The sequence below is a fragment of the Pseudophryne corroboree genome, assembly GCF_028390025.1.
Source record: "Pseudophryne corroboree isolate aPseCor3 chromosome 3 unlocalized genomic scaffold, aPseCor3.hap2 SUPER_3_unloc_36, whole genome shotgun sequence".
NCBI lineage: Eukaryota > Metazoa > Chordata > Amphibia > Anura > Myobatrachidae > Pseudophryne > Pseudophryne corroboree.
The window spans coordinates 327646-343893 of record NW_026967526.1 but is presented as its reverse complement, the minus strand read 5'-3'; the positions used below and the strand labels follow the sequence as shown (position 1 = coordinate 343893).

At 42.9% G+C, this 16248-nt stretch overlaps 1 protein-coding gene across 1 annotated transcript; it reads right to left on the bottom strand.

Moving 5' to 3' along the window:
- Nucleotides 1-361: 361 nt before the first annotated feature.
- On the bottom strand, nt 362-15782 carry LOC134984106 (zinc finger protein 260-like). Its single transcript, XM_063949737.1, has 3 exons — nt 15443-15782; nt 3546-4488; nt 362-2347 (listed from the first exon to the last, which is right to left on the bottom strand). The coding sequence occupies exons 1-3, from the start codon at nt 15675-15677 to the stop codon at nt 1486-1488; spliced, it is 2040 nt and encodes a 679-aa protein (XP_063805807.1). The 5' UTR covers nt 15678-15782; the 3' UTR covers nt 362-1485.
- Between the last annotated feature and the right edge of the window lie 466 nt (nt 15783-16248).

Genomic DNA, 16248 nt, shown 5'->3' with positions numbered 1-16248 from the left:
GATGGAAAACTTACACGGTTTCTTTACATCTTCTGGGGTCCACTCCGAGATTAGACATTATGGCGTAATTACTCAGACGGGAATATAAAACAGAATAAAAAATAAAAGCTTTAATGTAATAATTAGATGCAAACAAAAGCTTTATTATGATATCATACAGAGGAGTATCTGCACCATATAGATGTAACATACAACAAACCACCGCAGATGGAACCCGGGTGACTCTAATGCACATGATAATGTACAGGGTATATATGGATAGGATCTTGTATCAGAAAACACTCAGCACTCCTGATCAAGATGAGTGTCTGCAACAAGTTAGGTAAACTAGAAGAAGTGAAAACACGTTCCAATGGTCGCCATATTGTCGTGCAGCAATACAGATTGTGGAAACTGGTATTAGACATTCACATTTACACAAAGCACAAGATACAAAATAAACAGCAGAAAAAAGACCTAAGCCTTTGGGATGTATTATTTAGGAAGTAAATAGAGATACATTAATGAAAAGCGTGAGTAACAGTCATCAGTCTGCTTGTGAAGGTCTTTAGAGTGGAGGCCTCTTGGACTGTGCAAGGCAGTGAGTTCCATGGTCAAAGCTAAACGTTCAACCCATAAATGAATGACAGGAGATTCTTGGTACTGCTGGTAACAGTCCATCTGTAGAAGCAAGCAAGCAAGCAAGCAAGCAGGGCAGTAAGGAGGCAGAAGCTGCTTCTAGTACCTTGGACCATGTAATGTTGGGCTGGGAAGGTCAGTTAGCCAATTATGAAATAGATTTGTCATCTTACAGGCAGCCGGTGAAGGGAGTAGAGAATGGGTGTTATGTGGCAGGAATTAGCTGGTTAGGTAACAGCTTGGCTGCTGCATTCTGTACTAGCTGCAAGCTCTGTAATTCTTTTGCTGGGAGACCCAGGTAGATGGCATTGCAGTAGTCTATGAACTTCTGAGGGAATCAAGTGCTTGATTCTGGCTATGGTCCACAGATGAAAGAACGAGGATTTGTATGTGGTGGATACCTGATGTCTGTGTCAGCCACATACCAGGACAACACAAAGATTCAGCACATGTTCAGTATTTTGCAATTCTGAACACCAAAGCATAAATCCAGATGGTTGGTAAAGCTTGTCCTTTGTTCGGGAGCTTCTATTATGTTTCACAAAGACTGAGTCACAGCCAACTGGCATCATCCACCCCTGGCGCTCAGCTAGACAACCATTTAGGATTGGTATTAGGTTCTCAGTACATGGTGCAAAAAGCAGGTCATCTGCATAGCAGTGGTAGACCAGGCCATGACGTCTGATTATATCACCCAGTGGTAGCATGTATATTTTATAAAGCATAAGAGATCGGATTCACCCTTGAGGAACATTGGACGACAGTGATAATTATACTCCAGAAGATGTAAATGGTTCCGTACTTGGGTAATGTCTAATATGTTCAACAAGAGCAGATTTATTTCTCTCACAGCATGAAAATGGCCTCTCATCTGTGAAATCGCTGATGTTTAACAAGAACTGATTTCCGTGCAAAACATTTCCCACACTCAGAACAGGAATATGGCTTCTCACCTGTGTGACTTCTCTGATGTCTAACAAGATGTGATGTCGATGAAAAACATTTCCCACAATCAGAACAGGAAAATGGCTTCTCACCTGTGTGACTCCTCTGATGTCTAACAAGATGTGATGTCGATGAAAAACATTTCCCACACTCAGAACAGGAATACGGCTTCTCACCTGTGTGACTTCTCTGATGTATAACAAAATGTGATGTCGATGAAAAACATTTCCCACACTCAGAACAGGAATACGGCTTCTCACCTGTGTGATTTCTCTGATGTATAACAAGATGTGATGTCGATGAAAAACATTTCCCACACTCAGAACAGGAAAATGGCTTCTCACCTGTGTGACTTCGCTGATGTATAACTAAATGTGATTTGTGTGCAAAACATTTCCCACACTCAGAACAGGAATACGGCTTCTCACCTGTGTAACTTCTCTGATGTATAACAAGATGTGATTTCCATGCAAAACATTTCCCACACTCAGAACAGGAATATGGCTTCTCACCTGTGTGACTTCTCTGATGTATAACAAGATCTGGTTTCGATGAATAACATTTCCCACACTCAGAACAGGAATACGGCATCTCACCTGTGTGACTTCTCTGATGTATAACAAAATGTGATTTGTGTGAAAAACATTTCCCACACTCAGAACAGGAATATGGCTTCTCACCTGTGTGACTTCTCTGATGTATAACAAGAGCTGGTTTCCGTGCAAAACATTTCCTACACTCAGAACAGGAATATGGCTTCTCACCTGTGTGACTTCTCTGATGACTACAAACAACAAGAAGAAGATGATCTGTTAGTGGTGCACTAGGTTTTTAAAATTTAACTTTTACTTACTGTCCTAAAATATGATTAATCTATCTTACTAGATCGAAAACACTATGCGAAATATTAACAACATATATGTGAAAAGATTATGACACTGTGAGACAATACAAAGAAGAATAAATGTAAAAAAGAATTAAAACAGCCTGGGTGTCTTTACTGTGTCTGTGTATTATATTAATTGTATCCTTTTATTGGTAATATTACTACCTGAATGTGTTACTAAATATGTTTCACAAAATTTTGTTTTTGAAACTAATGTATCTTATCTAAGCTCAGCTATAATTCTTGGCAGGCAGCCAGATCACGTTGTGCAACAATGTTTGCTACGGCAGTAGGCTGCTATTATTAATAGCATCTAAATTGGAAGGGAAGCATATATTAATTATGTTGCACACTGTATCATTCAGTGTACAGCTTATCTGATTAAGTATAAGTGCTGTTATCATGCAGCAATAATGGATTGTAATTCAATGCCAACCACTTCTATGATTTAATATAGGTGCCATAAACACGCAGCAATCCTAGAATACAATTCAATGTTAACCGCTTGCTTGTATTAGCTGTGATGTCCGCGATTAAGCAGCCTTTATTTTCACTGATTCTCTCCAGTGACCCGCAGGGTGTCAGTTTTTATTAATGCCTTAAAGCAGACCTAGGGATATAAGCGCTTTTAATCCCCTGTCTGCTACTATAATGTGTATGCAGGTTATATATATATGCTCTAGTGTGCGTGGAGGGTATTTCAATATGCCATTGATACAGTAATATTGCTCAGAGGTACTTTATTGTAAGTCCGTATTGGGAGAAGGCAATTTATAGGGCTGCCAATGATGTTTCAATACATTATGATTATACTGCATTAATTGCCCCCGTATCGGTCTGACTTACTGGTAATTCCATCAAAAGTACAACTGATTGCTATATCCAGAAATATTTCCTCTTTATTATTGTCCCGATCTTACACATATATATTAACAGATAATATGACACTGCATACTACACCAATATAAACGGGTTTTATATAAGCAGGTAATGTCACTTTACTGAATTGATCCATGTGATCTATTTTTCAATGCCGTGCTTTCTGCCTATAGTACACTCTATTTCTGGCTGAGCATATTTGATACTAAAATTAAAAGTAACAAGATGTGATTTCCATGCAAAACATTTCCCACACTCAGAACAGGAATATGGCTTCTCACCTGTGTGACTTCTCTGATGTATAACAAGATCTGGTTTCGATGAATAACATTTCCCACACTCAGAACAGGAATACGGCATCTCACCTGTGTGACTTCTCTGATGTATAACAAAATGTGATTTGTGTGCAAAACATTTCCCACACTCAGAACAGGAATACGGCTTCTCACCTGTGTGACTTCTCTGATGTATAACAAGAGCTGGTTTCCGTGCAAAACATTTCCTACACTCAGAACAGGAATATGGCTTCTCACCTGTGTGACTTCTCTGATGTATAACAAGAGCTGGTTTCCGTGCAAAACATTTCCTACACTCAGAACAGGAATATGGCTTCTCACCTGTGTGACTTCTCTGATGACTAACAAGATGTGATTTCGATGAAAAACATTTCCCACACTCAGAACAGGAATACGGCTTCTCACCTGTGTGACTTCTCTGATGTGTAACAAGAACTGATTTACATGCAAAACATTTCCCACACTCAGAACAGGAAAATGGCCTCTCACCTGTGTGACTTCTCTCATGTCTAACAAGATATGATTTAGATGTAAAACATTTCCCACACTCAGAACATGGAAATGGCCTGTCATCTGCCTTAGCTGCCTGATGAGTAATAAGGTTTGTGTTCTGTGTAAAACATTTGGCATCTATAGAACAGGGAAACACTGAATCTACTCTCAGAGCTATAACAGATGCACCAATATCAGAGTGATCAGGAGAACATTCCCCAGAATCAGAGGGATCAGCTGATAGAGCTGGATGTATAATTGGGGTAATAGGGTTATCTCCTGGAGAATCCTGTCTACTGTCATCTGTTATTTCAGAATCCAGGGATAACATTAGATGTCCTTCTGAGATATTCCTGCTTGTGTGTCCATCTCCTGGAAATAAAATACATTAATATATAAAATGAGTAGACAAGACCAAGGGTGTTACAGGATACAATATATAATTCTATAACAGACATTTTTACCTGTAATCATTGCTTTTATGTTTATTAAAAAACAAAAAAAGCTAGGATGCTTAGACTGGAGCTTGATCAACACTGAAAGCTCATGTGGGATTAATAGAGGGGACGTGGACGCTCATGTGGGATCACTAGAGGTGACGTGGACGCTCACGTGGAATTACTAGAGGTGACGTGGACGCTCACGTGGAATTACTAGAGGTGACACGGGCGCTCACGTGAGATTACTAGAGGTGACACGGGTGCTCACGTGAGATTACTAGAGGTGACACGGGCGCTCACGTGGGATTACTAGAGGTGACACGGACGCTCACGTGGGATTACTAGAGGTGACACGGACGCTCACGTGGGATTACTAGAGGTGACACGGACGCTCACGTGGGATTACTAGAGGAGACAGGGACGCTCACGTGGGATCACTAGAGGTGACACGGACGCTCACGTGGAATTACTAGAGGTGACACGGACGCTCACGTGGAATTACTAGAGGTGATGTGGATGCTCACATGGGATTACTAGAGGTGACACAGGCGCTCACGTGGGATTACTAGAGGTGACACGGGTGCTCACGTGGGATTACTAAAGGTGACACGGATGCTCACGTGAGTTTACTAGAGGTGAGAGGGGCGCTCACGTGAGATTACTAGAGGAGACAAGGACGCTCGCGTGGGATTACTAGAGGTGCCACGGACGCTCACGTGGGATCACTAGAGGTGACGTGGATGCTCACGTGGAATTACTAGAGGTGACGTGGATGCTCACGTGGGATTACTAGAGGAGACATGGACACTCACGTGGGATTACTAGAGGTGACACGGACGCTCATGTGGGATCACTAGAGGTAACACGGACGCTCATGTGGGATCACTAGAGGTGACACGGACGCTCATGTGGGATCACTAGAGGTGACATGGACGCTCATGTGGGGTTACTAGAGGTGACATGGACGCTCATGTGGGGTTACTAGAGTTGACATGGACGCTCATGTGGGGTTACTAGAGGTGACATGGACGCTAACGTGGGATTACAAGAGGTGACATGGACATTCATGTGGGATTACTAGAGGTGACATGGACACTCATGTGGGATTAGTAGAGGTGACATGGATGCTCATGTGGGATTACTAGAGGTGACATGGACGCTCATGTGGGATTACTAGAGGTGACATGGACGATCATCTGGGATTACTAAAGGTGACATGGACGCTCACGTGGGATTACTGGAGGTGACATGGGCTTTGCAATAATAAAACAGCAAAGAAGAGAAAGTGCTGTCCTGTTTGCGCACTAATAAATAATATATAACCTTTATTAAGTACAGTAAAGTATGTAAGATAAATCAGTGATATATTAAACACAAAGGTAAATGTATAAAGTTGAATAAAGTAATAAAGAAACAAGTGTATTTGTTGTTAAACATCGGCATGTATATTATATTGGGTGATAATTGATTCAGTGCTGGTAATCCTGTTCAGTAAGAATATATTTATATATTACACCCATACGAGGATGGGATAAATTACACATTTAATAATATTGTGGCAGAGTTTCCTCCAGCGGTAATCTCAATGTAACATCATACTGTATGTATAAACATTTTATGGGGGGGGATTCAGTTCATCGCAAAAACTCCCTAACCAATTAGCCGCAAAAAGTTATTGGTGATATTTCTCCATAGGTTTTTTATTTTGCTCACAAATGTCTGCGCACTGAGCAGTTGTGCGGTGTTAGGAGGAACTTATTTAAAATAAGATTTTAAACCTACCGGTAAATCTATTTGTCCTAGTCCGTAGAGGATGCTGGGGACTCCGTAAGGACCATGGGGTATAGACGGGCTCCGCAGGAGACATGGGCACCTAAAAATAACTTTTCCTATGGGTGTGCACTGGCTCCTCCCTTTATGCCCCTCCTCCAGACCTCAGTTAGAGAACTGTGCCCAGAGGAGATGGACACTACAAGGCAGGATTTAAAAATCCCAGGGCAAGATTCATACCAGCCCACACCAATCATACCATGTAACCTGGAACATACATAACCAGTTAACCGTATGAACAACAACAGTGACGGTCAAAAACAGACACCAACTGTAACATAACCCTTATGGAAGCAACAACTATATACAAGTCTTGCAGAGTTTCCGCACTGGGACGAGCGCCCAGCATCCTCTACGGACTAGGAGAAATAGATTTACCGGTAGGTTTAAAATCTTATTTTCTCTTACCTCCTAGAGGATGCTGGGGACTCCGTAAGGACCATGGTGTTTATACCAAAGCTCCCAATCGGGCGGGAGAGTGCGAATGACTCTGCAGCACCGACTGAGCAAAAGCTAGGTCCTCGTCAGCCATGGTATCAAACTTGTAGAATTTAGCAAAGGTGTTTGACCCCGACCAAGTTGCCGCACGGCAAAGCTGTAATGCCGAGACGCCTCGGGCAGCCGCCCAAGAAGAGCCCACCTTCCTAGTGGAATGGGCCTTAACCGAATTTGGAACCGGCAATCCAGACACAGAATGAGCCTGCTGAATCGTATTACAGATCCAGCGAGCAATAGTCTGCTTCGAAGCAGGTGCGCCAATCTTATTAGCAGCATACAGGACAAACAGTGCCTCTGTTTTCCTAATTCTAGCCGTTCCGGCTACATAAATCTTCAAAGCCCTGACTACGTCCAGGGACCTGGAATCCTCCAAGTCACTCGTAGCCACAGGCACCACGATAGGTTGGTTCAGATGGAATGAAGAAACCACCTTAGGCAAAAATTGAGGGCGTGTCCTCAATTCCGCTCTATCCACATGAAAAATCAAGTAGGGGCTCTTGTGTGACAAGGCCGCCAATTCTGACACTCTCCTTGCCGATGCCAAGGCCAACAACATGACCACCTTCCAGGTATGAAATTTAAACTCAACCCTGTTAAGTGGTTCAAACCAGTGTGATTTTAGGAACTGCAACACCACGTTCAGGTCCCACGGTGCCACTGGAGGCACATAAGGAGGCTGGATGTGCAGCACTCTCTTTACAAACGTCTGGACTTCTGGAAGAGAAGCCAATTCCCTCTGAAAGAAAATCGAAAGGGCTGAAATCTGTACCTTAACAGAACCTAATTTCAGGCCCATATCCACTCCTGTCTGCAGGAAGTGGAGAAAACGCCCCAAATGAAAATCTTCCGTAGGGGCGTTCTTGGTTTCACACCAAGACACATACTTTCACCAGATACGGTGATAATGTTTCAATGTTACCTCCTTCCTAGCCTTTATTAAAGTAGGGATGACCTCCTCCGGAATCCCCTTCTCCGCTAGGTTTCGGCGTTCAACCACCATGCCGTCAAACGTAACCGCGGTAAGTCTTGGAATATACAGGCCCCCTGTTGCAACAGGTCCTATCTCAGAGGGAGAGGCCAGGGATCTCCTGTGAGCATCTCTTGAAGATCTGAGTACCAGGCCCTTCGAGGCCAGTCTGGAACAACAAGTATCGTCTGTACTCTTCTTCGCCTTATGATCCTCAACACTTTTGTGATGAGAAAAAGAGGAGGAAACACGTAGACCGAGTGGAACACCCACGGTGTTACCAGGGCGTCTACTGCTACTGCCCGAGGGTCCAGAGACCTGGCACAATACCTCCGAAGCTTTTTGTTGAGGCGTGACGCCATCATGTCTATTTGAGGAATTCCCCAAAGACGTGTTATGTCTGCAAAGACTTCTTGATGAAGTCCCCACTCTCCTGGATGGAGATCATGTCTGCTGAGGAAGTCTGCTTCCCAGTTGTCCACTCCCGGAATGAAGACAGCCGACAGAGCACTTACGTGATTTTACCGCCCAGCGAAGAATCCTTGCGGCTTCCGCCATCGCGACTCTGCTTCTTGTCCCGCCTTGGTGGTTCACATGAGCCACTGCTGTGACATTGTCTGATTGAATCAGAACTGGTAGGTTTCGAAGAAGACTCTCCGCTTGTCGAAGGGCGTTGTATATGGCCCTGAGTTCCAACACATTGATGTGTAGACAGGACTCCTGGTCTGACCACGGTCCCTGAAAATTTTTTCCTTGGGTGACTGCTCCCCATCCTCGGAGACTCACGTCCATGGTTAACAGGATCCAGTCCTGAATTCCGAACCTGCGACCCTCCAGCAGGTGAGCACTTTGCAGCCACCATAGGAGAGACACTCTGGCCCTTGGGGACAGAGTTATTTTCCGATGTAAGTGCAGATGCGACCCGGACCATTTGTCCAGAAAGTCCCATTGAAACGTCCTCGCATGGAACCTGCCGAAGCGGATGGCCTCGTAGTCCGCCACCATTTTCCCCAGAACTCGAGTGCATTGATGAACTGACACCCTTTTCGGTTTTAGCAGGTCTCTGACCATGTTCTGGATGTCCTGGGCTTTTTCCAACGGAAGAAAAACCTTCATTTGTTCCGTATCCAGTATCATACCTAGGAACATTAGTCAAATTGTCGGAATCAACGGTGACTTTGGTAGATTCAGAATCCAACCGTGTTGCTGGAGCACTCTCAGAGAGAGCGTTACACTGTTCAGCAATTTTCTCTCTTGATCTCGAATTTATCAGGAGATCGTCCAAGTATGGGATAATTGTGACTCCATGCTTGCGCAGGAGCACCATGATTTCAGCCATTATCTTGGTGAAAATCCTTGGGGCCGTGGAAAGACCAAATGGCAACGTCTGAAATTGGTAATGACAATCCTGTACAATGAATCTCAGGTATTCCTGATGGGAAGGATATATGGGGACATGAAGGTACGCATTCTCTATGTCTAGTGACACCATAAACTCCCCCTCCTCCATACTGGCTATAATCGCCCTGAGCGATTCCATCTTGAATTTGAATCTTTTCATGTACAGGTTTAGGGATTTTAGATTCAAAATAGGTCTTTGTGTAGGAGAAAGGAATAACCCAGAGTTCTCGGGCACTTGGATATGGGGTGCTCTGTCAAGCAGCAGCCGTAAAAAACGGGAAGTCACTTCCACAGTAGATATACAAAAAAAGCAATCGAGGCTGCGCTAGATTATTACATAAAACAAAAATAATATCTGATAATTCAATGTTTAGTTAAAAATGAATGTATTTAATATGGGAATATAAACCATCAATGGTAGTTCCAAATAATGACATTAAAAAGTACACATGGTAGAATAAATAAAACCAGGGTTACCCATAGGCCAGGAATATAGGTGGTATTGAATTAGGAAAGTCAGTTCCAGATTTGTTCCCCCAATAGTTAATATGTCCAGCAACTACAGATTTAGGAGGTGTATATATCCAAAATTGTGGCTTTTACCGCTAGAGGATAAGTTGCTCCAAGGTGGTAAATGGTGAGCTCCTCATGCAGTGCGGTGGACAAAGTTCAACAGCTCAGCCAAATAAGACACCTTCCGGTATGGATCTTGTGCTGGAATGTAGTAGGGGATGGTCCGGACTGTTTAGCAAGAGTTCCTGGCGTGAAAAAGCTGCCACCCCAGTGCATCCAGTAATGGATAGGGCCGAAATCTGCACCTTTATGGACCACTTGCATTCAACATATGCCACATGTCCATCCATTCCTGAGTCGGCACCACCGACGGGGACACACCACTCATTTGCTCCACCTCCTCCTTGGAGAAGCGTTCCGCCTCAGACATGTCGACACGCATGTACCGACACCCCCCACACACAGGGATAAACCTATAAGGGGACAAAACCCCAACCAGGCCCTTAGGAGAGACAGAGAGAGAGTATGCCAGCACACACCCAGCGCTTAATAACACTGGAAAAAATAAATGACCAGATAGCGTATATATATATATATATCCAATTCCCACTCACTGCGTTACCAATGTGCCCCCCAGCAGGGGAGAGACCGGGGAGCCAGCGTCCTCATGCAGCTTCTGTGGAGAAAATGGCGCTGGTTAGTGGTGAGGATCAAGCTCCGCCACCCGACGGCGGGCTTCTGTCCCAGTGCAATTGTAATAAAATGTCGGGGGATTCTTGGATTTACTGCCTCCGCAGCCTAATCATACTCTTTGTGCATCAAACTTTGGGGATTATTGCTGCCCAGGGCGCCCCCCCCCCCTGCACCCATCAGTGCTGCCTCTGTGTGTTGTGTCTGGGAGCAATGGCGCGCAGCGGTACCTCACGAAGATCTGAAATCTTCTGCCGCCTGAGATGTCTTCTATCTTCTCATACTCACCCGGCTTCCATCTTCCAGCATCTGTGAGGAGGACGGCGGTGCGGCTCCAGGACGAACCCCAGGGCAAGACCTGTGTTCCGACTCCCTCTGGACCTAATGGTGTCCAGTAGCCTAAGAAGCAGAGCCTATCAGTTAAGTAGGTCTGCTTCTCTCCCCTCAGTCCCTCGATGCAGGGAGCCTGTTGCCAGCACGACTCCCTGAAAATAAAAAACCTAACAAAATTATTTTTCCACAGAAAACTCTGGAGAGCTCTCTGCAGTGCACCCATTCTCCTCTGGGCACAGAATCTAACTGGGGTCTGGAGGAGGGGCATAGAGGGAGGAGCCAGTGCACACCCTTAGGAAAAGTTCTTTTTAGGTGCCCATGTCTCCTGCGGAGCCCGTCTATAACCCATGGTCCTTACGGAGTCCCCAGCATCCTCTAGGACGTAAGAGAAAAAGGCTTTGTAGATGTTTACTACTGTATGTCTTACTGACCTATAGTTTCCTACTGTATTGTCTTACTGACCTATAGTTTCTTACTGTATTGTCTTACTGACCTATAGTTTCCTACTGTATTGTCTTACTGACCTATAGTTTCCTACTGTATTGTCTTACTGACCTATAGTTTCTTACTGTATTGTCTAACTGACCTATAGTTTCCTACTGTATTGTCTTACTGACCTATAGTTTTACTGTATTGTCTTACTAACCTATAGTTTCCTTCTGTATTGTCTTACTGACCTATAGTTACCTTCTGTATTGTCTTTACTGACCTATAGTTTCCTACTGTATTGTCTTACTGACCTATAGTTTCCTTCTGTATTGTCTTACTGACCTATAGTTTTTTCTGCATTGTTTTACTGACCTATAGTTTCCTTCTCTATTCTTACTGACCTAGTTTCTTCTGTATTGTCTTACTCATCTAGTTGCCTTCTGTATTGTCTTACTGACCTATAGTTTCCTACTGTATCACTGTCTTACTGACCTATAGTTTCCTACTGTATCACTGTCTTACTGACCTATAGTTTCCTGTCTTACTGACCTATAGTTTCCTACTGTACTGTCTTAGGGCCCTACACACTAAAAGATTATCTGTCCAATCTGGCTGATTGGAAAGAAACTCTGGCAATGTCTGGGAGCAAATGGCAATTTACTATTTGCTCTCAAAGATTGGAAAACAGACAAAAAGGGACTTTCAGACAAATTGGTTACATTTGTTTCATTAAACCAATTTATCTGAAGTGTGTTTGTCCATTTTCTTGATTTTGGGAGCAAATGGTTGATTGTCATTTGCTCCCAGACATTGCCAGATTTTCTTTCCAATCAGCCAGATTGGACAGATAATATTTAAGTGTGTAGGGCCCTTTACTGACCTATAGTTTCTGACTGTATTGTCTTACTGACCTATAGTTTCCTACTGTATTGTCTTACTGACCTATAGTTTCTTACTGTATGGTCTTACTGACGTATCGTGGCTTACTGTAGTCTTACTGGTCTATAGTTTCCTTATTTTTTGTTTTGCTGACCTATAGTTTCTTCTGTAATGTCTTACTGACCTATAGTTTCTTCTGTATTGTCTTACATACCTATAGTTTCCTTCTGTATTGTCTTACTGACCTATAGTTTCTTATGTATTGTCTTACTGACCTATAGTTTCCTTCTGTATTGTCTTACAGACCTAGAGTTTCCTATATACATAGTTTTCCTGTCTATGTATGGTAGGTATGGAAGGGATACCTACCATACATAGACAGTATATATAAGCCTCAGCGTCTCCCTTATGAAAATGATAATGAATAAGGTGTATGTGTGGATACCATGCACATGTAACTGATTCTATTTACAGGAAACAATAGGGAGAGCCCACGGCTGTCTGGCAGTGTTCTAGATGGTAAAGTATTACACATATGAATATATTTCTTCTAAATAAAATATTTTTCACCCTGATTGATATAATACTGATAGTAAGAGAATTCAGTCAATAGTAATCTTTCTTTTAATTAAGTAAGATCCATATATATGAATTTTTAGTGAATAGTTATTAAAGGTTATATTTTAATTGCAATTAAGTTAACAAGAGTGCTCCCAAAAAGGAAGTTTACTTCTTTCTTTCCGGACCGCTCTTCTATGCAGAAGGGAAATATCTGCTGTTTATTGAGAGATGCTCCCTGTAAGGAATTTACCACTTGCAGCTGAAATTGCAAAAGACCCCCACCCCTTGCATCAGGTAAATGAATGTCTCCTATGATTATGACTTCTCCCTTTAAAGCCATTTTAGTGATGTCCAACAATAGATTCCTGTCCAAATCCTGCCCCAGGCCACGTGGTCTAGAGATCACCCCAATGCGAATAATGTCCTTTTTCCCGGTTTCTGTGGTGACCAAAAGGGCCACAGATTTGTCTTCAATATTTTGTATTAATTGAAGTAGCATTTATGCTTTTTTCCCACATACATTGCTACCCTTCCTCCTACACTGACCATTCTATCCTTCCTAAATAAATTGTATCCTGGTATAGCTATGTCCCAGTCATGATACTCACTGCACTATGACTCTGTAATTGCCACAATATCCAGGTTATCCCTGGTCATTATCACAATTAGCTCTGGAATTTTGTCTCCTAAGCTCCTAGCATTTGCACACATAGCTTTAAGAATTATGTCTGTGCATCTGTTATTAGTAGCCATGTCCAGACAGTACAAAATAAATGACAAGTTTAAAGTTGAAATTACCTGTTTGGTGATGTTGCTCAGTATTTGGTATTTGTTTTTTTAACTAATCAGGAATCACACACTGTCCTTTACACCACGACTACAACTCACTAAATGAAAAGATATAAACCTGACCACAAATGGCCAAATAGGTCTACTATATACAAGGAGTATAAAAAAAAATCATTTAACAAAATGAAGGTTATTTAATAAAAGGTTGCTAAACTGAGAAATTTAGATCCCATACAAATTAGGCACTCCACAAAAAACACAATACTACTTATATATGATCCCTAAAAATAAACTTCTGCTTGTTACTTTTTTTTTAATTTTTTTTATTTAATATTTTTATTAAGTCGAGTAAACTGTTACAATACAGACAGGAGATGACAACTCCGAATAAATATTGAATCACATACATGTTATCCCGTGGAGGGGTAACCCAATATAACAAGAACAATGGAGTACGTTAATAATGACAGATGTATATATCGACTACAATTTTTCTGTGTTTAAACAATGATAAACATAAAGAGGAAAAGTAGTAAAAAGAAAGAAGAATCTGAGAAGGAGACAGATAGAGTGGGAGAAAGAGAGGGAAAGGGGGGGGGATGGGAGAGTGGTGGATCGTCAGAGGAGCTAGCAGGGTGGGGATGTGCCTTGAAGGGCAATACCTCCCTGGTACAAACCATGTCAACTGTCCAACCAAGGACGGCATAGCATCTCTTATATTTATTATGACCTTTTTGGTATAGGTTAATGCAACATACCGCATCACATTACATCACACCCCTGAGGTGGAGGGTGTAATAAAGATGAACCATGGTTCCCATATCCTCCTAAATTTGTCCGATCTGTCATGTAAGGATGCTGTGATTTTCTCCATCGTGGAGATATGCCAAATTTTAGCTATTAGCATGCTCCTAGGGGGGGTATTGGTTTTTTCCAATTCTTAGCTATAACACAGCGGGCTGCATGTAAGATTTGAAGTACTAGGCTGTTTGCATGGCTATCCAAATTGGGTAAGGGAAGGCCCAGCAGGGCAGACCATGGGCCCAGGGTTATTCGTGAACAGAAGATAGAACTAATGAGAGCTTCCACCTGAGTCCAGAACATGTGTATTTTTGGGCATGACCACCATATGTGTTTGAAATCTCCGGTTTGGCCGCATCCACGCCAACATAGTGGAGAGGACCCTGGAAAGATCCTATGCAAGGTCGCAGGGACCTGATACCATCTCGTGTAGACTTTATAAGAATTTTCCTTTACCAAGGAGGAAATTGAAGACTGGGCTACTTTTTGTCTAATGGTTTCCCAGGAGTCTTCGTCGGGGGGTGGGCCTAGGTCCTGTTCCCACTTACTTTCATGGGGGAGTAGATTTACTGCCTTCAGGGAACGTAACAAACCGTAGAGTATGGAGATAATACCCTGCCGCATGGGAGAGTAAATACAAAGACGCTCCAAGGGGGTAGGCTGGCGAATAACCTGGGATTTGGGAAGGGAGCTTAAAAAGGAGCGGAGTTGTAAGTATTCATATACTACAGGTTGGGAAATATTATATCTGTCACTTAGCGATTGAAGGGAACGCCATGAGGACCCATCTATAAAATCAAACACCAGACACGGGTGCGGGTCCAAACGGAGCCACGAGTGGGACCGCAATGTAGAGCCTGGGGGGAAATCCCGGTTATCCCAAATGGACGTGATGGGTGAAGGGAAAGTGGACAGGCCGTAATGTCGAATGCAGAAAAGCCACAGGGAGCAGGTGAGTTTTGTTGAAGGGATACAAGTATGCATAGACCGTAGTGGCTCTGCTTGTTACTTTTAATAACACTATAGTGATGTGTGTAATAACGCTCTTCATCTGATGTTTGTCATGGATAACCTTGTGTTATAAACACCCAACTGAAAACAGGGCTGATGGCGGAGGAGGGTGAAGAATAAGAGATTGCTGTAGTGACTGAGCAATGAGAATATGTGACTTCTGTAATAAGTGTTTATTACTCACCTGTGCCGATATCTGTAGGGATCTCCTCCTTACACTGCTGATCACCCCTCACATACGTCTCTTCTTCTCCCTCTGTATCTTCTGTCATCATATCAGTCGCATACGTATTTTCTTCTCCCTCTATATCTTCTGCCTTTATATCAGTCACATACGTCTCTTCTTCTTCCTCTATATCTTCTGCCTTTATATCAGTCACATACGTCTCTTCTTCTTCCGCTGTATCTTTTGCCTTCATATCAGTCACATACGTCTCTTCTTCTCCATCTATATCTTCTGCCTTTATATCAGTCACATGTGTCTCTTCTTCTCTCCTTATATCTTCTGCCTTTATACAAGACGTTCTACCTAAATAACCCAAAAAAAGATGATTTTGGTACTTACCTATAAATCCATTTCTCTAAATCCTCTAGGGGACACTGGAGTCTTATACAGTAGGGGTGTGAAGCTTGCAACCGGAGGTGTGGCACAATCTAAAATTAGCATTGTTTGCACAGCCGGCTCCTCCCCCTTCACATCCCTCCTCCCTCAGTTTGAAAAATTTGACTGAGAGAATAGGACATGATACTATAGTACTTGGCGAGGAACCAAACCGTACAACAAAGCAAACAGCATCCAAGAAACTCTTAACAGAAAAACCAACGCTGTTTGCACGAACTGTTTGAACAAGAACTTTGAACACAGCAGGTTGACAGCACCGAGGCGGGCGTCCAGTGTCCCCTAGAGGATTCAGAGAAATGGATATATCGGTAAGCACGAAAATCCTCTTTTCTCTTTCATCCACTAGGGGACAATGGAGTCTTATACAG

What these genes read in the sequence shown, in the direction of transcription:
- LOC134984106 (XM_063949737.1), bottom strand. Translation starts at nt 15,677, where the DNA reads ATGAAGGCAAAAGATACAGCGGAAGAAGAAGAGACGTATGTGACTGAT. An exon ending in CCCTACAGATATCGGCACAG is followed by an intron (nt 4,489 to 15,442) that starts GTGAGTAATAAA and finishes TTTTATTTCCAG; the next exon opens with GAGATGGACACACAAGCAGG. An exon ending in TGGAAATCACATCTTGTTAC is followed by an intron (nt 2,348 to 3,545) that starts TTTTAATTTTAG and finishes TGTTGTTTGTAG; the next exon opens with TCATCAGAGAAGTCACACAG.